General features: G+C 49.2%; 1 protein-coding gene across 2 annotated transcripts in view; it reads right to left on the bottom strand.

The window, feature by feature from the left end:
- The window catches only part of LOC146811706 (serine protease 27-like), a 229,576-nt gene that overhangs the window by 80,106 nt on the left and 125,487 nt on the right, over positions 1–23,983 (bottom strand). For both annotated transcript variants that reach the window (XM_085618696.1, XM_085618697.1), the window contains exon 5: positions 5,319–5,596. In XM_085618696.1, the coding sequence (XP_085474822.1) occupies positions 5,319–5,596 (278 nt within the window). The remainder of the gene's footprint in view (positions 1–5,318; positions 5,597–23,983) is intronic.

Genomic DNA, 23,983 nt, shown 5'->3' on the forward strand with positions numbered 1-23,983 from the left:
AGGAGAATGCCACACAGCCCAAGAACTATTGCCTAATCAGTCTATTGGATGTTGGGGGAGAAAGTATTTTCCAAAATACTCTTAGGCACAGTGAAGGCCTAGAGCATAATAACCTAATTCTGAAAGAGCAAGGTGGCTTTAAGGAGGGCCACTCAACAATAGATCATCGCCGTAGTCTATGGGCAATGGCAAAAAAGGCAAGTGAGCTACAAGGCAGATTGTGTTGCTGCTTTGTTGATTACCGGGCTGCTTTTGCTTTGGTCAACCGTAAACTATTGTGGGAGATGCTGGGGCACTCCGGTATCAACAAGGTGTTACTTTCACTAATCCAGGAATTGCATTGCAGAATTGGGTACGGCTAATCTTAGATACCCATGGGGCCCTGTCAAAGAAAGTACAGATAAAGAATGGTCTATGACAGGGCTGCTTCCTGGCCCCCCTGTTGTTTTCATTATTCCTTTCCGACTTACCAAATATGTTACGTAAAGCTGGTAGTCTATGCCCTAAAATGGAAGAGACCCATATCCCATGTCTGCTACATGCAGATGATCTGGTGATAGTGGACATGACAGAGTTGGGTCTGCAAAAGAAATTGGACTTTTGCACAATTATTGTTTAAAGAAATGTCTTATGGTTAATTTGGATAAGACCAAAATGATGGTGCTGGAGAAAGGAAAGTTGGTCTTTAAGTGGCATCTGGGAGAGGTCAAAGTTGAGGTGGTAGAAAAATATAAATATTTGGGTATGTGGTTCGATATTAAATTAAACTGGAGGGACCACATAGAATCATTAAAATCAACGGCGCAACCCTCAGTATGGGGCCCAAAACAGTTCAAGCAGAAATATGGAGGGCTGTCTTTATGCCTCATATTCTCAGCCTTTAATGCCATGGTCCGCCCACAATTCCAGTACGGGTGGAGGTATTATCCTTAGTCGATAAATTGGATAGGAATTTGGAGGAAGGTAAATGTATGAAGCAGCTCCTTGCACTTCCACCATCAACCATGATCCAGGCTGTGAGGGCAGAATGCCAACTTACTTCCTGGAGTTACCAGGGGCTGCAAGTTACATTTAATTTTTGGCAGAGATGGAGTAGAGAAGGGACCCTTCAAATATCACATCTTTGTAAAAGGGAAATAGTGGAAAGCAAACTGAATTGGGCATCCCAAATTAGACGCATGCTGGCTTAGATCTGTGTCAGACTATCATAAGCACCAGAACAGTGGAAGTCAGGCAGCAGATCCCCAAGTAGGAGCTACGCGCTATTATAAATAAAACCGCTAAAGAGGAGGATTTGCTCTACTTGGGGAGGAAACTGTCCACCCAGTTCTTGGTAAAAGGCTGGAGCTATGATAATTTGTTCCCTTATATCGAGTCCCTGCCAAGCCCTAAGCTAAAGAGGAGGATTTGCTCCACTTGGGGAGGAAACTGTCCACCCAGTTCTTGGTAAAAAACTGGAGCTATGATAATTTGTTCCCTTATATCGAGTCCCTGCCAAGCCCTAAGCTTAGGAATGCAGTATTCAAATTTAAGGTTGGACTTAATCCATGCAATGCAGATATGAAGATAAAAGCTGCAATGAGAAATGAACAGGGCTTGTGCACATGTGGGGTGAAAGTTAAATGCAGCGGGCCACATATTGCATTGGATTGTTTGTTGTTCCTAGATAAACGGAAGGAGCTCTGAAAACCTCTTTTTATTGCTTATAAGATTATTAATAGGGATCAAGTTCTCAGCTTGATGATAAATATTAGATTTTTAAATGTTGTATGTGCAATAGGAAGACTTTTAATTGCAATATAGGAGTCATTAAAAGAGCTTCTAATATAACCTGAAAGGGCCCAGGGGGTTGGAATGAGATTATTTATTACTTGATGTTTTTTAATGTTCTTGTATGTATGCAGAAATGTGTATTTTACCTTTATTTAATCATTTTTATTTTAGTCATGACTTTAGAATATATTTATGGATTTATTTTTTAATAATAAGGTATAGAGACTATGGCCGGAATAATCAAGTAACAGTTATTATTACTGCCTTAGAATTAGGAGACACTAAAGGGTCTAGATAAATGATTAGTGCTTTCCGGCTTTTATTGAACCATTGATGTATTGTTGCACTGCTCCTATTTGAATTATATGTTTTTATTGGTTTTTCACTGGGCTTTTGCCTTATCTTATTGATGCACAATTTGTACTGTTTGTATTTTAACAATATGTTTCAGTGTGATGCTGTTTTTTATGGCTATTTCAGCTGAATAAAGTATACTGAACAGAAAAAAAACAGAATACTGATTTACATTTTTTCAAGGAACTGAGGAAGGCTCAATATAACGACTACAATTGAATAATTCAATATGCAAAATGTGATATCTTGATGTAGTCCTCTGATTCAACCCTGCCACTTTGATAATGAATGTGCACTGTAGTGACAATCGGAGAGCATGCACTTTCAGGAAGTGAAAATGGTCTTCATTCACACCTCACCTTGCATGAAATAGAAAGATGCATAGCACAGTAGGACACGCAGAACACTTTCTACACAATTGCTAACACTCTGACCAATTTAGGATACTTCTGGCAATCTTTCCTCCTATGATGGTCTAGGTTTGGGAGTTTTGTATGTGAGTACACCTCTCCCACATGTTTGCTGATTTTACACGTGTCACATGCTTTGATGCATGTTAAAATTGCTGTGGTTTGCTCACTTAAATGATTTCAGTGTGTGGATTAAAGATTCTAATGCAAGGCCTAACAGACTTTGTAGGTGCTAAATTGCCATGTACTTTCTTCTGTTCTCGTTATAGTTGCCAGAAAATGATTTTTCGATTCTCTGCTGCACTGTTGTACACATCTGGTTACAGATTACCTTGCGCAAGTTCCATGCTGGCAGAGTCAGGGATGTAGGGTCTGAGTGGAAAACGCACCTTACTTGCTGTATAGATCGAATGCATGAAAGGAATATATAAGACATTAGCAGTTGGAGTGGGGTGAGCAGAATGACCGATTGGTAGGGACCGATGTAGAAAATTGGGGCCCTGATTTGAGTCTACTCTAAAACTGGTCTGCAAAGCTATTCATGACTTGGCAAATTGTGATAGATGAACATAAGAAGCTGTGAGCCGGCTAAATTGAATATAGTTAGGGAATATTATGTATGTGTGTTCTTAGATAGCGCACGACTTACCCTTGGGCATCTCGGCGCTTGCATTGGGAACCCGTCCTGGCTTTTCCCTGTGAGATAACCCATACTGAGCATCCCCAAGGTGAAAGCCAGGCATCCCACCGCGGGGGGGGGGGGGGGGGCGTAGTGGAGATTAAGCAAGCTATTGCCCAGAGTTGCAGAGTGTGAACCCATGATTCGAGTAGGCACCGAAATGAGAATTATCGGTTCCGTGGACACTTGGGCTCAGACCCTGCCGCGTCGGGAATTGAAACCTGGTCCCGGGTCTGACCTCTGCTTCAGGGTATGCCTCCTCTAACCAGTGAGCCACACTTCTCCACATATGTTGAACAGTGTTAGAGGTGCCTCTAGCTTTCATGCTCATTTCATTTTTGATTGCTGAAGTGTTTATTATTATGAGGATTTTCGTTCACCTGATTTACAAAAGAATACCACATAGCATGTTCTAATCGTTTATAAGATACCATTATGTTTGGCTGTAATAATTCTGGCGTCTACAAATCATCTGCAGATAAAAGAGATTCTGTGACAAGTTCGTCTGACTCCTAAAACCCCCACTCCACTGGAGCATAGCATGATGGGAGTGACATCTGCTGCTTTTCCTTTTCTTCAAAATTATCTCAGTTTCCTTTTAGGACTCAGTGAATCTACCGGATGACATTTTAGATATTTTGGTAACATAACAAGGGTATGGAGAGGAAGGTAGAACACATAGGGTGGGTTTAAACAATTTTTTAAATCAATGTATATTATGGAAAATAAAACACATAAAGAGAAATCATAAACTTTAGATGCAGACTTTAAATAAGCTGTAGGATCTAAACAAGAGATCTCTAGAACTATAATTCAATTCATACATGAACAATCATTACCTGTAACCTTTAAACATGGATACATTGAAGTTAAATTGGAACACTGAACACCAATATTAAAATCTCAAATTTAAATCAAAACGTGCTTGGGGAGATATTTTGTGATGCTTGGCGATGTGCCCATCATCATTAAAATATAACAGCATTAAACATTTTGTTTAGATATGATGCATGTGACATTTGCATATCTAAAGTGTCATATACAGCAGCTTCTCTCCTATATATTGGCAATATTAATTATTCATTACAGGCCCTGATGTTTAACCTAGTCTGTGTTTTTGCATTGAATGATATATTTTATGTGTACCCCCTTAGCATAAGTGTATAAGGGCTGAAACTCAGGTTTAGAAATAAATGCTATGTTTCTTTGTTTTACTTTGTGTAAACTGATAGAATAGTGTGTGTGCGTGCAAACTGGCCACATCTATTGCTTCAGCCATGGGGAATTGTTCAATTCATTTACTGAATATAAGCAGTGACTGTGGCTGAGCCCTGCTTGGGAAACTTTGTGAGAAGTTTCTGACAGCCAGCCTCAAAAGGGTTCTGCAGCCTGGCTCCAAGAGAGAACCTCAACCTACTGCGCCCAGCGTAAAGACTTGGGCCCTGACTTAGGGTATGGCGTAAAGGCAAAAGCAACAGAGTATCCTTTCCTGCCTAGTGAAACTCCCCCTGCTTCATTTAGAGTCGGGTGGACCTTCAGTATGACAGTGGCGGAGTTACTCTGTCCCCGCTGCCAACACACACCTTTGACGGCTCGACGGAGTAAGGGCCATAAGAGGTTTGGCCATGTGTCCGCCTCCTGAATATATGGGGGGTGGACCCGTAGCCTGTTTTCACTGCCATGAATAATGTAGCATTTAAATGACCCCCGTGCCATAGGAGAATGCTTTGGGATTTTCTTTTTGAAAATAAAAAAAAAACCTGTAAGTTTGGCATACATATCTGTCATGTTGATGGATCCATCCCTCAAACTTACAATGCATTTCTAGGAACTGCCATGATGGCTGTTCCAAGAAATGTAACAGATGTCTGCAGGAGCACCGGACATCTTTGAATACAGCAGGCAAAGTAGTGTACTCCGCCATGGTGATGTTAAGTACTCCATCTGCCGAGCTATAAGTCAGCCCCTTAGATTCTGTTTAAAGCTCATTTAAGACAAAACACCCCAAGCCCAAGATGTGGTTGCTCAAATATTCCTGACAGAAATGAGGATTGTGCAAAAATGTCTACATTCAATTATTTGAAAATAAAAATACCATTTACCATCTCCATCCACTGAACCCCATCCTGTGACCCAGCACTCCATGGTAGGTTGGAACATCACAGAAGTGGTTGGAAGGCATATAGGGAGGATATATCTTGTGTAGTTGACTGGCATCTCCAGCTCTACCAGAGCAATGTCCCCGCTGAAATCGGACTCGTTGTATGCCGGGTTGATAATCACTTGCTTCGCATACAGTGAGATCAAATTAGGGTTCTTGGAGTTGTTTGACAGCTGGTACGCTCCTAGTACCACCTCGTATATGAAAGGTGGATGATCTCTGTAAAGCAAACAGAGGTAGTGGAAGGTTACTTCATTTACGTAAGATTGAAAATCCCACTGAAGCATCATTACTTATGCACTTCCTAGGTGTTTCTGTAAGTACCAAATGAATATAAGACAACATTCTGTTCACTTCACCCCTTTACTGTGAAAGATGTGATGTTTATTGATATCAACGCTGTCTGCGGTAACTCTGCAATGTTTCCAGGACATGGACATTATACTCGCCCAGGGAGGTATGGGGAATCCTCTGCTGCTTGCACCGGAAGCCTCCCCATATTTTGCCCACACCGAGGCTGACAGATAAGCACTTCTTCATCAGCCCCTCGCCTCTCGCTTGCATGAGTGATGATATGGCTGCTGGAGACTGGTAAGTCTTCGAGACATCTCCCCCTCCCAGGCACCTAGCATTCCCTTTCAAATGGTGCCTCTCCACAAAAGATTCCTGCTTGGGGCCTAGCCACAAGCCCTGAGAAGCAGTGGGGGCACCTCCGCTAAGGGGGAGGAGCATCGCCCCCCTGTTTTTAGTAATGTAAATAAAGGAATAATAAAATGATAACTCAACATTATTATCATTGTATTTGTTCCTGCTGCTGCAGTTTTGCGGGGCTGCTCTGGTGACAGAGGAGCAGGGGGAGGAGTAGTGGGCACACTGAAAGTGCACATGAATGTTTGGCCGACCATCCTGGGCATGTTCTCCACCCAGGCTACATTGCAGTCTTGGTGAAGAACATTCCCAGGCTCCCATTCCCTGGCTGACTGCCGAACCATGACGCTCAGACCAATCACAACGCTGCATGCAGCATTGTGATTGGTTCAGGGGATTCTGGGTGCTTCCTTCTTCCAGCCGGAGCAGAGGGACGACGAGGAGACAACGAGGAGAGACGCTGGGATCAGGTTAGTTTATTTTTTGTTTTTTAACCCTCTTAACCCCCTTCCCCTGCCTTCCACTCCCGCTCCGTGCCAGCCGTCGCTGCTGAGAAGGAATCTTAACTAGACACTAGGGAACATGTTTTGGATGAGTGGATCCCCCCACCATCCCCCACCCGGGCCAAAGTATTATTTGAAGTTTTCTCTTCCCTAGAGGGGCCATTTCAGCCTTCAGCCCCTCTCCCCAACCACAGTGCACCACTTCCCAGACACAATTACAGAAAGAAAGGGGCACCGCTGAAAAGGTGAAAGTTTCCCCTTTCCAGTGGTGCTTCTCCTGAAAGGTTTTCTGTTCAGCCATCACAGCTGGGCTTGTAAAACACAAGCAGGAATCCTCAATTAGGCAACAGGGTTTATTTATATTGGGTGGGTGGCCCCATAGGGTCAAGTATAATTTGGACGTATTCAATCGTTGGGCCCCAGGCTTCCTACATGATGGAAGCAGGGAAAATGGCAGCCACCATGTTTTATAGTGGTCTGTGCTCTAGTTGCCTGACACTGCCCCCAGGCATATTGCTTGGAAAGAGGGGCACCACTGGAAAGGAGAGAGTTTCTCATTTCCACTGGTGGCCTCCCTGAATGGGTTCCTGTTGATGGATAGAGGTAGCACCCTTTCCAGTTGCCTTTTTTCTTTACAACACTCTTCATTGGCTTTCTTATGATAATATTGACAACCACCAGTTTAAAAAAAAAACAGAATTAACCCCTTCAGTGCCCATGACGAGCTTGACTCGTCATGGGCTGCGGTGGCGCTGTGCCCATGACGAGTCCAGCTCGTCATGAACTCCGCCCGCTAATAAAAAGCGCGGCACTGGGCGGGGAAAGGGGCGGGCATGCAAGGGGTTAATGATACAACCTCGACCCAGTTTTTTTTAAGATCACATAATAAAGGAGGCTCCAGCCTATACAAAGGTAAGAAAGTAAAAGCGATGTATGGCTGAACTGTAAAGCACAAATACATTCGCTGACATTAATGCAGTGTCACATTCACTTCGGGGTTCTAAATATGTTCAGTCCACAGACATAGGGTACAAATTGCACAGCATCAAATTTGTGAAAGCATGGGCTGCATGGGATTTGCCCTTTGTATCAAGTTCCGTTTTGTGTATCTAAGAAAAGAGAATTGCATGCAGTTTGTGCATGGAGTGGCCTATTATTGGATAAGCGAAATGCCATGTTGCACGCTCTTTAATTTGAAGTCGTTTTTTAGGTCGAGCTTTCGAGCCCTCTTGTATATACTTTAGTATATGCTTTAGTATATATACTTTAGTGTATGCTTATATGTGTATGTACTTTGTGAGCTCTGGAGATCAGCCCTAGGACTTGTCTGCTTCCACTTACGGACTTTCTTTTCTGTTCAACTGCCTCTATTTAACTGTCTTGATAGAAAATGACCAGCAGAGGTCAGTAAAATACCAGAATTGCTTTCTGCTGAGGGACTTTTTTCTTTTTTCTGACAACTGTCTCAATTTAAGTTTTGATATAGAAAACGACCAGCAGAGGTGAGTAAAATACCAGAATCACTTTAGCATTCTTTAGATTCCAGTCCATAGAAATTGTCTTCCACAATCATCGGTAGACAATAATATTTTTTTCACATCTTGTATTTTCAGTTGTATGACCACCGAAGGCCCTGCTTTTATATTAAAAACAGACTTTGGACTATACCATTTCCCGTTGAAAGGCAATATTTCTCTCCATGTGTTCCCATACCTGGCGTGTCACGCAGTTTGGTGCTTACTTTCCCTCCATGTTAAAGAAAAGTAGATGTTTCAGCTAATGTGCTGCATAGCTAAATACATATAAGGTCCCAAAGGCGAGACCGAATGCATTGCAAATGCTTGTTCTTACAGATTCTGCTAATTCCTGTTTCCTCTGACCAGTTAGATCAGTATTTTCAATGGTTACCCTGTTACTATTGACTTCAAATTGAAATACACAACCAAAAGGCAAACTGAAATACAATTACAATAACAACATTTAAAAAAGAAGCAGCGGCAGAGAAGATGGCGGCCAGAAAAGACGCTCAAGTGTGTCTCTCCGGCTTAGCCGTTCAAAAGCCTTGTAACGCAGCCCATTCCCGGTCTCCGAACATAGCTGGGGAGAACCGATTGTACGTGTGGTATACGAGGTAAGTGGGGCAGGCATAAGGGCAGTGGGGCTCTACGGGAAATGAGGGACACAGCAGTCAGGGTCACTGGTGTGGGCCGAAGACCACGAGCGGTCTTGCGCCCGTTTATTTAAGCCTTCGGGCGTGCCCGCCCTCCGGGTGCGTGGGTGCGTGCTCAGCGTAGCTGAACGGGCCGGATGGCTCCGTTACCACATCCCTCCAATCTTTCAGATATAGAGATCATTCACTACGGAACAGTTCGGCTCTTGCGCACACCACGCAAAGTCCCTCAGTCTCTGATTAGGGGCCGGGTTTGGCCGGAGGCCATACGGCTGGCTCCGGGGGACGTCTCCTCGGCCGGTCCCACAGGTTCCATTTCCACTGGGTACCCCTACGCCTTCAGAGGACCCGTTCTCTCGTTCTTCCGCGCCAGACGGTGGGGGCGCGCTCCGCGATGTGCTCGCCTGCCCTCCGGGTGAGCTGCCCCCTTCTCCGGCCTCTAGCTCCTCCTCCTGCGGGTCGGTCTCGAGGGGGGGGGGCCGTGGTGACCTGTTTGAACCAGGATGCATTGCGAGTCACGGTCCGCGTTCCTCTCCCGACTGATACCATGGTGCCCTGCACTCTGATCACCTCCCACACTTCCGGTTCAAACGGGGTGCGATACTTCCAGTTTGGATAACGGTCCTTCATGATGACCTTGTCCCCCACCTGGAGACTCCTCGCCTGGGCCCTCCTCGCCCGACTGGCCTTCTCGTTGGACGTCCGCCTTCTATCTTGAGCCGCCCCTTGGTCCAGCGGTCGAGGCTGCCACGCTTGACTCGCCGGGATGTTGTCCCTGGGGGCCTTCTTGAACAAGAGGTGCGCAGGCGCACACTGAGTGGTACAGTGGGGTGTCCGGCGGTACGCGCTGAGAAACTGTGAGAGGCACTGATCCGCATCTTCCCCTTGTTCGACTCCGATCCTCAGCGCCCGGTTCATCGTGCGCATAAACCGCTCCACCTCTCCATTAGCCTGGGGCCATTGCGGGGTGATCTTCCTGTGCCTGACTCCTCGGGCTGCCAGGTAGTCTTGGAACTCTCTTCCTTGAAAAGGTGGCCCATTGTCCGACCGGACTTCCTCCGGTAGGCCCATCATAGCAAATATGCGGTCCAGCGCCGCTTTCACCTGGCTGAATGCTGTGGAGGAAACCACTTCCACCACCGGGAATTTGGAGTGCGAATCCACCACCACCAAGGTGTGTCGCCCATCCGGGAAAGATCCAAAATCCACACACACCTTGGACCAGGGTTCTAGACATGGGTCCTCCGTGATCACCGGATGAGGTGCCGGCTCGCCCCCGGTGATGTTGCATGAGTGACAGTTGCGGACGACTTCCTCAACCATGGCATCCATCCGAGGGAACCACACCTTGCTCCGCAGCCTGGCCTTGGTCTTGGAGACGCCTTGATGCCCTTGGTGCGCCAAGCGAACCACCTCTCCCTGGAGACTCCTCGGAATGACGAGTGTTGCCCCTCTCATGACCACGCCATGCGGCCCCTCGCTGAGCTCACTCTGCACCTTCCACACTTGCTGCCGAAAGACTCTCTCGTCTTCAGTGAGGGCTTGCACCCCATCCAGGAAGTTCCGCCAATTGCGGTTCGCCAACGTGCGCTTCACCTTGACGAGGCACTCATCCAGCTCCGTGGCCTTGCCGATGTCTTCCAGCGTGAGTGCCACCGGGCACGCTGCTTGCGACACCATCCTGACGAACTCTTCCGTGCCGCGCTCATCCGACTGATCGGGGTCTGATTGGGCCGGCCCCGGGTGTCGGGACAGGAAATCCGCCGGGTTATTGGCACCGGGTCGGAAGACGACCTCAAACCTGTAGGCTTGCAATTGGACTGCCCATCTCTCGATCCGCGGTGGGCCCAAACGTGCCGTGCCAGCGAAAAGCGGGACAAGGGGCTTGTGGTCGGTGACCACCCGGAAGTCGTGACCATACAGGTAGAGATGAAAGTGCTGACAGGCCCACTTGATGGCCAGCGCCTCCCGCTCAATTTGCGCGTACCGCATGTCGGTGGCCGTCAGGGCCCTGCTGGCGTATGCGGTCGGGACCCATTCCTTCGCCTCCGTCTCCTGCATCAGGACTGCGCCCAGCCCGACGGGGCTCGCATCCACCACCACCTCAGTTCGCCTTTGGGGTCTGAAATACGCCATGACCTTGTCGTCGATCAGCGCGTCCTTGACCGCCTGGAATGCGAGATCTTCCTTCGCTGCCCAGGTCCAGGGTTGGCCGCTCTTCGTGAGAAGCCAGAGCGGCTCCGACAGGGACGCCAAGTTGGGAATAAAACGTCCACAGTAAGTTGCCATCCCTAGAAAACTCCTGACCTCGGTGGCGGATGTGGGCCTCGGGGCTGCTCGGATTGCTTCCGCCTTCTTCGGATCAACTCTCAAGCCTTCCCTCGAGAAGACGTAGCCGAAGAACTCGACCGACTCCTGGTAGAAGGAGCACTTGGCCTCGTGCAGGGTGAGGCCACTGTCCGCCAGCCGCTGCAGCGTGTCTCAAAGATGCCGGTGGTGCTCTTCCAGAGTCTTCAAGAACACCAAGATATCGTCGCTCAAGTTGATGTCTCCCTGGAGTCCAGAGAGAGTCTCCCGTATGGCATTTTGGAACACTTCAGCCGCTGACGAGATCCCAAAACTCAGCCGCTTGTATCTCCGTAGGCCCACATGGGTGGAGAACGTGGTGATGTTGCGGCTGTCCGGGTGGAGTTCTAGCTGATGGTATCCCGCGTTGAGATCCAGTTTTGTGAACCACTGTGCGCCGTTGAGGTCGGCCACAATATCGTCCATGGTGGGTGTGAGGTGTCTTTCGCGCTTCACTGCCTTGTTCGGGAGGCGCATATCGACGCACAAGCGAATGGCGCCTGGCTGCTTGGGTTTGGGCGCCACAACTAGGGGGGACACCCACGGGGTTGGGCCCGATAACTTTTCGATCACCCCCAGGTCTTCCAACTTCTTCAACTCCTCCTCCACTCGTGGTCTCAGGAGGAATGGTATTCTCCTGTGTCGAAGTGCCATGGGCCGGACCGTCGGGTCCACATGCAGTTTGAACTGTTTCCCGCGTAGGCATCCTAGACCTCGGAATAGCATGGGAAAGTCCTTCAACATCTCCCTGGCATGCAGGTCATGCACCTGGTTCGCGAAAAACACCAGCGCCAGATCTTCGGCGGTGTGACAGCTCAGCAGGGTGCCCCGCTTGCCTTCCGCCACGTGGAACGTCGTGGCCAACTTCCTGCCGTCACTGACGACTTCAACTTCAATCACCCCTCGCAGGGACAGCGGCTTGTCACTGTCATATGTGAAGATTTGGGCTTTGGAGGGTCTCAGGGGTGGTCGTGGCGACAGTCTCTCATACTGGCAGCTGTCCATTACGTTTACTGACGTCCCCGTGTCGATGAGAGCGCTCACTGGGGAGCCGGCCACCATGATGTCACACATGGGCGGCGGCCTTCGCCTCGTGCCTTCCCTGCCAACGAACGAGACGAAGAATACTTCATCATCCTCCACCTCTTCCTCGAATTCCGTCTTGGTGTTGTCTCTCAGGGCGGCGGATTCTTCCACTGTCAGTTGGTGCACACTCGCCGCTGCACCTCGCGGGCCCCCAGCACCGCTGCGCACCCTTCCGCCTCTGCAGACCTTTGCGAAATGGTTCGCCCGTCCACACTTCAGACACGTTTGTCCTCTCGCGACGCACCGTCCGCCAGGCGGGTGACCTAGGCCGCAGTTGCCGCAGGCATCCCTCTGCGGAGCCCTCGTGGCTCCGCGCTGCTGGTTCGGTCGCCTCTGCAGCACATCCACCCTCTCCTCCTTGACTGCCGGCGGTTTCGGGGCCGCAGCCGGCCGGTTGAGGGCTGCTTCCATCACGTCCGCCCGAGCGTTGGATAGCTCGTGGGACCGGCCCAGGATCAAGATGTCATCCAGGGAAATGCCTGGCTGCCGTAGGATGAGGCGCCGCAACGGGACCGACCTACAACCCTGGATGAGCTGCGCCCGAATCTCTGCTCTCTGGTCCGGTAGTTCGCATGATAGCGAGAGTTTTCGAAGGCGGGCATAGAAAACGTCGATGCTTTCTGTTTCCTCTTGTCGCGCCTGGCGGAGCTTGAACCACTCGAAGTCGGGGTTGGTTTGGGGGTCAAAATGGCGATTTAGGGCCCTTATGGCGCCCGCATAGTCGTTGGCGTTCCCTCTATCGGGTAGGGTCTCAAAGAGGTCGTACAGCTCCTCTCCACCGTAGCACATGAGGAGAGACCTCTTGACAGTTTCGTCCGTCTCCCGCACCCCGACAAAGTAGTGCTCCAACCGTCCGATCCATGAGCGCCATCGCACTGCCGCCGTGGAGGGGTCCGACAGCTCACTAAACGGGGGCAACGGGGCTACCGCACTGTGTCCAGGCGCGGCGGGCGCTGGCTGCGTGGCCTGCTGCTGTGGCGGCTGTGTAGTGCCTCCTCCGCTGGTGGTAGGGGCGGACATGCTTGCTGCTCCTCCCCGTCACCACACACCTCCCTGGCCGTAGCTGCAGGTCTGCTCTCCGGGCGAGACCACTGTCACTCTCCTCCCCCGCTCAGGGATGATGCAAGCTGCCTGGCTGTCGCTGCGCGTAGGCGAGACCACCGGCTGTATTCTGCGAAGCAGATGGCTGCCTGGCTGTTGCTGCGCGTAGGCGAGACCAACGGTCTTGTCTTCTTTTTTTTTTTTTTGAAGTAGACCGATCTCCCTGGCAGGCACCGCTGAGGACGCCCCTGCCACTCGTCTCTCCCGGGGCCTTGCACACCAGATCGTCGACGTGCACTCCCCTCCCCACACAGACGCGGGCCGGGCTCACGAGGGCCGATTCCCCCCTCCGGGGTGAGCTTACCGGCTGTGGGCAGGACGAGGATCTCCCCGCAGGGCTCCGGAAAGGCACGCGCGGCCCCAGCCAGCCAGCGCGAGGGCGCGCGTGAAGAAGCTTGCAGCGCTACGCCTCCGCGGACAGCCCAGAACACCGCCAGCAGGATCACCGCGATGCAGGTGCGCGGGAGGGGCGATGCGCGGGTAGGCTCCGCTCTTGTCGCCAATGTGGTATACGAGGTAAGTGGGGCAGGCCTAAGGGCAGTGGGGCTCTACGGGAAATGAGGGACACAGCAGTCAGGGTCACTGGTGTGGACCGAAGACCACGAGCGGTCTTGCGCCCGTTTATTTAAGCCTTCGGGCGTGCCCGCCCTCCGGGTGCGTGGGTGCGTGCTCAGCGTAGCTGAACGGGCCGGATGGCTCCGTTACCACAGTACGCAGAGAGTCACGGAATTCAAGATTCAACCGTTTGGGAGACTCGGCTGCCTTACAAGACCCAAGCACACGAGTTGGAATACGCACCGCCCGGGCCGGGCAAGAGACGGGAGGTGGTGCGGGTGCGGATAGTCACCGGAGCGGTGAAAAGCACCCTGTTGCCCTGCGCTGGCGGGATCGTATAAACTGCATGTCCCGCATGCTCTGGTTTATCACAGGTGAACTTACAAGAGGGTGAACAGGTTACTTGGCAGACCTCTGCCACTGCGAATAAACCGCATCTGCCATTTAGAACGGCGGTGGTGCGGCGGCAGCATCCTGCGGCGCCCGGACCCGAACCGCACTGAAGGTGAGAGCATGGCATCGGGCATCAGATGTAACTGTGGGCACAGGGCACCAGTAAGGCACTAATAGCTGGCACCAGTAAGTAAGGCTGTAAGGCCCGGCGGCCCAGCGCGCTCTGCAGCATTAGTTTCCCACTACTTCGCGTTGCAGCATCGGCCTGTAGTCTTGCCTGGGACAACGCTGGGGGCTTCAGCAACTGTGCTAGTAGTCCCCACTAAAATGCTATGGAGGGGTTTGTGAGACTGTGGGGGCTTGAAGCCTAGTGAGCATTGCGTGTGTTCACCGATCCCTACATGCCAGAGGGGGTCACGCACCTTAGTATAATACTCTCTTATACTGCTACACACGCACGAGCGGGGCTTCACAGGAACAAGCAACAGGGCTACAGGAGCACCCCTCGTGGCCTAGTGGGCCCCGAAAAAATCCTTACACAGACTCACGCGGTGCCTGTGGATCTGTGGGTGAGCCTAAGACGTGGCGGTTTTCAATCTGCCGCCAGGGACACGGAGCATCAGCCATGGCAGCAGCACGCCTGAAAAAGGATAGAAATGTGAAGTAAAGCAAACTGGAGCCTCTGGTGCAGCAAATACCACGCTGGCAGAAGAAAGCCCGCCGGAAGCAGGGCAGGGTGGCGATGGTCCGGCCACCAAGGCCTTTATGTCGGAACTGTTCTCCTCCCTGTAAGAGGACATCCAGGATTTGAAGGGCTAGCTAACTGCAGATCGGCGCGATTTGATTGAGGTCGGCGACCGTGTAGCCACCCTAGAGGACCACGACACGAATAGAGACGAGGACATCCGTATTCTGCAGCAAGACCTTATCCGACTGCAGGAACAACATCTTGATCTGCAGGCACATGCTGAAGACCTCGAGAACCGTTCTCGATGCAACAACGTACGGATTTAGGGAGTGCAATGGAAGACGGAGGAGGATGATCTTAGATCCTACGTGCTGGCTCTCTTCCGTCACGTTCTGGGAGAGGATGATACGAAAGATATTCGGATGGACCGGGCGCATAGAGTGGGTCTACCCGGAGGAAATAAGGCACCGCCACCAGACATTCTCGTCTGTGTCCACGATTTCGAGCTGAAGGAGTTGATCATTTGTAGGGCCCGAGAATCCAAACCTATACAGTTCAGAGGACACACACCCGCTTTATGTCAAGACCTGGCAGCGTCAACTCTGTTCAAGAGGCGAGAATTTTGAGAGGTGACCTCCCACCTGAGAGAGAAAGGAATACCATATTCTTGGGGACACCCCTTCCGCATCATCTTTAAACAACAAGGTCAACTGCGCCAGCTTCGATCTCTCAAGGAAGCGCTGGAAGTCTTGGAGCTTGAAAACCCCTTGTTGCCCCGGCAAGAACAGGGTTCTGGAGAAGCCCCATCGCAAAGACCCCTTGTAGGCAACAGGTTGGCAGGTATGCTGCTGAGCTGCGTCCGGACCCAGTGACAATGGCCAAAGAAAGAGAGGCAGTGCTTTCTCCCCTGAGTCAACCCCTGGAGCGCCCACTCACCCCTTGACGCAAACGGCAATGCATTCCCGGGATGGTGTAATCGATAGGCAGCCGGGGAGACGTACAAGTACAGTTCATGTCATCCCCTGAAGAGGTGAGTCTGCTGCTTCGTATTGATCAGGTAGTCTGTCATTTGACTTTGCTTTCGAGCCACGACCTCCAAGGTTTTCCTACTACAGACAAACTTTTGTTTGGCTCAGTTACAACTGGTTGGGGTTTGTGGAGGGTTTTTGTTGTGTTTAACCTTGTCCCTGCGTGGACACCGTTGTCCCTTTGCCTACGTGTCCCAACTGATACGCCGTATCAGTTGTGACGTCCGTGCCTTGACGTGATCAGCTGCCGTTTGTTTTGACAGCTGACAGCTGACCACGCAACGCGCCACATGTTCTGCCGGCTCCGCTGTTGGAGCCTCCGTGTTGGTTTGAGCAATAAAGTTGTTCTTCACGAAGACTTCAGCTTCTTTTATTCCCACAATTTGGCGACGAGTGCCAACACGGGAACCCACGGACGGAACACCTTCATGACAAGTATGACAAATCTGCTTCAAGAAACGCACTGAAATATATGTCTTTTAAGAACAAACTTCGGCGCATCATATCTACATTGCTGCCGTGGAACTGGTGAAAATTTCTAATTGTGAAAGAACTGTCGATGGGCAAACGAAATTGTGTCCTTCTACTCTCCTCGTCTGAAGTGCATGCGCACGACAAGCTGTGGCAAGTTTCACGTTTATCGAGTTACGGACGTGAGAGGTGAGCTGTTTACCACGTTCGAGTGATAGCGAAATGTCACATGTGTACTGGGACCATCTTACGACGGTGACATCTGAGGAGTATTGGTAGATCCAACGACATCAACTGTCATTTGCCAACGTTCGCCTCCAACTGTCATTTTCCAACGACAGCTGAGTAACGTATGATTGATGTCAGTTGTGCGCATGTGCAGCGTCACTACGTCACAACGTTTCCAGGACGACGGTAACGAAAGTCAGCAGTCCAGTCGACGCACGTAACGTGACGGCCATTTTGAAAATGACTTTTTCATCGTTGTCATGGTTTGTCACCCAAGCATGCATTCGCAGCGCGTGTGTGGAGCTGTGGTGAAGGATTTGTTACCGGAGTTGCAGCGCAAGCAGTAAACAGGTAAAGACCTACCGGCGCTAGTGCTAACTTGTGCATCTCTGACTTTGTGAGCAGAATTTAAGCGGATTCAGCCTGCGCGTTAGCAGTCTCTGCGCAGATTTCACCTCACGTATAAAAACTGTATCGCATTCTGTGACCACCACGTTGAACTCCACATCTTGACAGTACGTTCTACGTGCATTCTACACACATCCTGGGTGGACACAAATGTTGTGTATATTAGAACATTTACAAATACTATGTAAAACTACAGGAGTGATACAGAACTGAAACAAATTTATCATACTACATCGGTACCCTCTCCTGGCGCAATAACTTCCCTTGACTAAATAGTATTAAACTTCTCTCCACCAAAACCTGTAGCCCCAAACATGGCGTCTGGCTGCATTTGGAATCTGTCTCCACTTGAAACATTCTTACGTGGAGGCGGCGAACCCACACTTAAGTGGGAAGATTGGAGGGAGTATTTTATGAATTACATATCAACCATAGAGGAGGATGATGAAGTCAAGCCGGAAAAGAAGTACAAAATGCTTATGCATAGTCTAGGAGCTGGGGAAATTAAGGTTTACAACTCAATTAATAAAAAAATAAGAGCTGAAAATGAAGGTGATGTTTTCCTCAATGCCATAGATGATTTAAACACATATTATAAGCCCACAGTATGTGTTGGGGTTGATCGTTACAAGTTTTTTCATAGAAAGCAGGGCAAGGAGGAATCAATAGACGATTACGTGTCCGTGTTGAAAACTCTTGCCATTAACTGTCGCTTCAGTGTACTGCACGATGAATTTATACGCGACCAAATTGTTATGCAAGGGTCCAATGAGAACATCCAGGACAATCTGTGGGCAAAAGGCGAGTATCCTTTGCAAAATATAATTGACATTGCTCGCAAGGCCGAACTGACTGGACGCTGTGCGAAAGCAATCCTCAATGAGGAAAAGGACAAGAAATCTAGTGAAAATGTGAGCAAAGTGAGCGACCAAAAAACCACTACTAAACAAAATTGGGGCAGAAGTAGTCAAAAATTCGTCGGTCAAAAGCAGGACACTAAAGTCTGGGGACGTTGTTATAGATGTGGTAGCACATATCACCTGGCGAACGACCCTAAATGCCCAGCTCGAGAGGTAAAATGTACTAATTGTGGACTGAAAGGACATTTTGCTAAAGCGTGTAACAGACGCAGAACCAGACAGGTGAGACTAGTGGCCGGAGAAGATGAGAACATACAGGAGGGACATGAAGAAGTAGATATGAACATGTTCGTACTTAACATTGAGGAAAGGAATAAAGGTAACAGTACATATGTGAGTGCAACTAAAACAAAAAAACCTATGTGTGAAATTACTATTGGAGGAGTAAACATAAGCATTGTTGCGGATTCAGGGTCACCCTACACCATTGTAAATGAGAAGGTGTGGATAGATAAATTTAAAGACAAGTTAGGAGAGAAACTAAACAAACCAGATATAAAGATAAAATCATTCACGAGTGAACCCATTGAAGTGTGCGGTTACCGCAATCTTTTGTTCGCCTACAAAGGTAGGGAGGCACAAAGCAAACTCTATGTTTCAAAAGTGGGGCCATCGGTTCTAGTTTGGATGGACCAGGGTGAACTGGGCATCATACTGGATCCCAGAAGACTTGACCCCGTACTGGTAGTGACGGAGCAGGAAGGTTCGTGTGAAAGCTTATGTCACGAGTATCCACAGGTTTTCAGCAAGGAGATCGGTGCACTAAGGGGGTATCAGCACAAGATCAGACTGAAACCAGTCACCACTCCAACTGTACACAAAGTAAGAAATATACCTATCGCCATCAAGGGTGAAGTTAAAGAGCAAATAAAGAAACTGCTGGATGAAGGGATAATAGAGAAAGTGGAGGCATCTGAATGGGTCGCACCTTTAGTAGTAGCGAAACGACCAAATGGCAAATTGAGATTGTGTGTCGACTTACGTGATCTCAATAAGAACATTGTAATTGAACAGTACCCATTACCCAAAATAAATGAGATGCTCGCAACCACGAAGGGGGTTCGGTGGTTTTCAACTATCGACCTAAAGTCAGCCTACCACCAGGTGCCCCTCCATAAAGAGAGCAAAAAGCTAACGACATTTATCACGCCATTTGGTTGCTATCAGTTCACGAGAGTACCATTTGGGCTGGCCTCTGCAGCCGCAATGTTCCAACGCTTGATGCACAATTTGTTTGATGGTGTGAACGACATTTTGATCTTCCAAGATGACATTTTGGTCATGGGAAAAACAAAAGAGGAACATGATATGAGAGTGAGACAGGTGCTTGATGTCCTAAACCAAAAAGGGTTGACTGCTGAGTACGACAAATGTAAATTTGGGTGCAGCTCTGTTAACTACCTGGGCCATCGTATAATAGGTGAAGGCATCAGCCCTAATAAAGAACTCATGGACGCCATACAGAATGCACCAGTACCCACCAACAAGGATGAACTGAGATCGTTTCTAGGGATGGTGGAATTCTATTCAAGATTTATCAAGAACTTTTCCCTCAAAACGTACGATTTAAGGCAACTGCTCAAGTTGAAGAACAAATTTATATGGTCAGAGGACTGTGACTGTAGCTTTAAAAACATTAAAGACGAAATGTGTGCAGCACTGCCCCTCAAGGGATTTGACACGACCCTTAGGAGTTTCGTTACAACGGATGCAAGTAACAAGGGTTTGGGGGCGGTACTCTCACAAAAAGACTCTGAAGGAACAGAGTACACCATAGCCTTTGCATCACGCTCCCTCACACCCTCTGAAGAAAACTTTTCAGTAATCGAACGTGAAGCGTTGGCGTGTGTGTGGGCTCTAGAACATTTCAGACATTTTGTGTGGGGCCGCAAGGTCACCTTATGTACTGACCACAAGCCGTTGACAAAGGTCTTCACCACTAAGGGTTTGTACACTGCCTCACCACGTCTCGCTAGGCTTTCGGTCCGGTTGTTTTATTACATTTATGAGATCGAATACGTGCCTGGAGTAAAAAATGTGGTTGCTGACTTTCTCAGTAGAATGCCTGTAGTGCACCAAAACCAAGAGACACACACGGACGTGGAAGAGAATGCAATAGCTGCGGTCCTGGAGCAGAATAGTAACATATCCAGGGACGAATGGTTCAGGGAACAAGAAAATGATGGAAATATTAGACAAGTAATGTCATTCTTGAGAGACGGCTGGTGCAACAAAAGAGAACTCAATGACCAACTTCAAGCGTACTGGGAGGTTAAAAACGAACTGTCACTTGAAGATGGATTCCTTCTCAGGGGAGGGAAGTTCATTCTTCCTTTCAGACTTAGGAGCAAACTACTTGAAGTATGTCATGAGGGCCATTTAGGCATCATCAAAACAAAAGAGAGAGTTAAAAATATGTACTGGTTGCCTGGTGTCAGTTTGGAGGTTGAACGAACAGTGAGAGAATGTGCACTTTGCATGTCAGCGGACAAAACGCAAGTCACATTTAGACCGCCTCTCCATCCCCTGACAAGCCCAAGCATGCCCTGGGAGAGGTTAGGCATAGACATAATGGGTCCCATTACTGAAGAACATGAGAAATGGTATGTCTGTGTCATGATTGATCATTTCTCCAAGTGGCCAGAAGTACTGTTCACTCAAAATCCTGAAGCAGTGAACATTGTGAAGTTCATGGATAGCGTCTTCTGCCGCGAAGGCTTACCCAAAGTTGTTGTGAGTGACAACGGAACACAATTCACGTCTGAAATATTCCAAGAATACATGAAAAGGCACAACATCTGCCACAAGACCACTTCAGTGTACCACCCGGCGGGGAACGGTGCAGTTGAGCGTTTCAATAGAGTCATCAAAGGCATAATACAAATAGCCAAAAGCAACGGATTGCCATGGAAGAATGAAACAATGAAAACAGTGTGGGCATACAGGATCACCCCATGCGAGTCTACAGGACACAGTCCATTTGAACTAATGCGAGGAAGGACACCATTGTCGAAGGACAATGTAGGTTGGATCAAGGCGGCAAGAAAGGTTGACTGGTCAGCTAAGTTGGTACAGGATAAACTTGCCGAGTCACAAGCAAGAGCGAAGGCATACTATGACAAAACCCATGGTAGTAAAGCAGTAGTACTCAAGGAAGGGGACTATGTGAAAGTGAAGAAAAGTGGGCACATCACAAAAGGGCAAGTAAGGTATACCCCGCCGTACCAAGTCCAGAAAGTGTATTGTAACTCAGCACTCCTGAGTGACGGGAAGGTGTGGCATTTTTCAAAATTATCTCCAGTCAAACATGCTAATGAAACACCTATCGGATCAGACTATCCCTGCATTGAACCCGCGAACCCTTACGGGTGCAGGCAGACCATTGACTATGATTCAGAGAGTGAGATGCCTAAGGAAAAGATGACTAGTACCGACCAAGCAGTGTTGAGTCCACCTAGTCAGATTCTGGTGCCAAGTCTCATGGGAGACGTTGTCAGACGCAAGTTACCCAAGACACCCTGTCTGGACAATGCACCACTGGCAACCACAAGCAGAACAGGCAGACTCCTGGGTCCCCCTGCTAGACTGAAAGACTTTGTATGTGAATGAGCCCATCGCCCACCCATTGTGTTTTCTCTTTCCCTCTCTTCCATAGAGCAGGCGATGTGTTGTGTTTAACCTTGTCCCTGCGTGGACACCGTTGTCCCTTTGCCTACGTGTCCCAACTGATACGCCGTATCAGTTGTGACATCCGTGCCTTGACGTGATCAGCTGCCGTTTGTTTTGACAGTTGACAGCTGACCACGCAACGCGCCACATGTTCTGCCGGCTCCGCTGTTGGAGCCTCCGTGTTGGTTTGAGCAATAAAGCTGTTCTTCACGAAGACTTCAGCTTCTTTTATTCCCACAGTTTTTGTTGCTGAATTACAGAGGGATGTTTTATTATTTGTGACTGTTGTTGTTCCTTTTTGTGGGATTTCCGTACCCGGACATGTGCCTCTATTTCCTACTCACTGGCCCTCACTCGGTCAAGCTTACCATCAGGGCTTCTCCTGGTCTGTCATGGCTGTGCATCGCAGACTCACCTCCATACTGAATGATTAAAGACCTGAAGATTGTAAGTCTTAACGTCCAGGGCCTGAATCACCCTGTAAAGCGCACTGCTATCCTTTCTTTACTAGAGCACTCTGAGGGGGATATCTGTCTGCTGCAGAAGACCTATTTGTTATCTAAGGACACTAACCGCATGCGTACGTGATGATTTCCTCATCAATACTGGTCCTCAAGCGCAGGGAAAAAGAACGGGGTGGCCATTCTTCTGCTGGCAAAATTTGAGGGCAAGGTGCTATTCACTTTTTGCGAGTCCAAGGGCAGGGTCCTAGCACTCCGGATACAATGAGGGGCCACGCTTCTCACTTTGATTAATATTTACGCACCTAACACACACCAAGAGCCATTTTTACTTAGGCATGTTGCAGAAGACCTGGCCTCCCCTGACTCTGCTGTAGTGGTGGGTGGAGACTTGAACCTGGTTATGGACAACGACTTTGACCGGTCCAGCCAGCGATACATACAGGTGGGTGCCCTCTCCTCGGAGGGTAAACAATGGCTGGCCAATAATGGCCTTCATGATGTATGGCGCCTTAAGCATCCGAGCGCGGGATTTTCACCCATTACTCTGCGCTCACAAATCTTATGCGCGTCTGGACATGCTCATTGTTTCCAATACGCTTCTACCCAGGATTAGTGAAGCCTCTATAGACACAGGCTCCCTTTCCGACCACGCACCTATCTCCATTCACATACAACCGGAGGGGGTTAGACCCACTCCTGCTAGATGGCGGCTGAGGGTCGGACTCTTACACTCGCCTGGCACTGTAGAGAGTGTACGCTCAAAGCTAACGGACTACCTCCAACACAATGACACTGGGGATACCTTATTAGCGACCGTCTGGGAAACTCTTAAATTGGTTATTCGCGGGGAACTCATAGCGATATCCTCAGCTGATAACAAAAAAGCATGAGGAAGCCCGTCAGAGCCTAGAACATGAAGTAGCGGAACTAGAGGCGATACATAAGCGAACGGGGGCCCGAGGGTCTGGAGGACCTTGGAAAGAAATCAAATGCTTCATAAACGCATAGACCTTGATAGGGCGGCATACGCTTTGCTTTGCCTCTCCCACAAACTCTATCTGAGTAGCGATAGGTGTGGGAGGATGCTGGCACAGAGATTACGCACCAAAGCCGTGGCTGGGACTATCTCCTCCTTGAAGCGGTCTACAGGTGAGGAGGTTCACTTGGACTCCCAAATCATGGAGGAGTTTGGACAATTCTACCAATCTATTTATAGCAAAGAAGCGGTTGGCCCCCCTGATGCAGGCGCATACCTAGAGTCCAGTAAATGTACCCGCCTCCCTAAGGGGCAGGCAGAGCCGCTGGAGGATCCCATTCGGTTAGATTAGGTCATTTCAGCTATCTCACAGCTAAAGCTAGACAAATCCACGGGTCACGATGGCTACCCTGCCCTGTTCTATAAAACATTCTGTAAGGAACTGGCACCTCTCTTGACCCGGCTTTTCAACTCATTCTTAGACAGTGGGATGGTCACAGACTCCATGTCCGAAACCGGGATCTCAGTAATCCTCAAGCCTAATAAGGACCCTGGGCTTAGCAGCTCTTACCGCCCAATCTCACTGCTTAACATTGATGCGAAGCTCTTCACGGGTATACTGGCGGCTCGGCTGAACCCTCTAATGGCGGGCCTGATCGATCCGGACCAGGCGGGGTTCATTCCTACTCGCCAGGTCGGCGACAATACAAAACGCGTTCTGCATCTCGTGGACAGTGTCCAGCGCTCCCGTGTGGGAGCCGTGCCCTTCTCCGTCGACACCGAAAAAGCGTTCAACAGGGTGTGCTTGAAATATTTATTTGATTCTCTGCGGGGCTTCGGGTTTGGACCCCGCTTCGTCCAATGGGTGCAGTGCATTTACCATGTCCCCGGACGTTTGTCAGAGTAAATGGAGTGTCCTCGACCCCCTTTGAGATCGCCAAGGGCACGAGGC

The sequence above is a fragment of the Triturus cristatus genome, chromosome 7 (genome assembly GCF_964204655.1).
Source record: "Triturus cristatus chromosome 7, aTriCri1.1, whole genome shotgun sequence".
Lineage (NCBI taxonomy): Eukaryota > Metazoa > Chordata > Amphibia > Caudata > Salamandridae > Triturus > Triturus cristatus.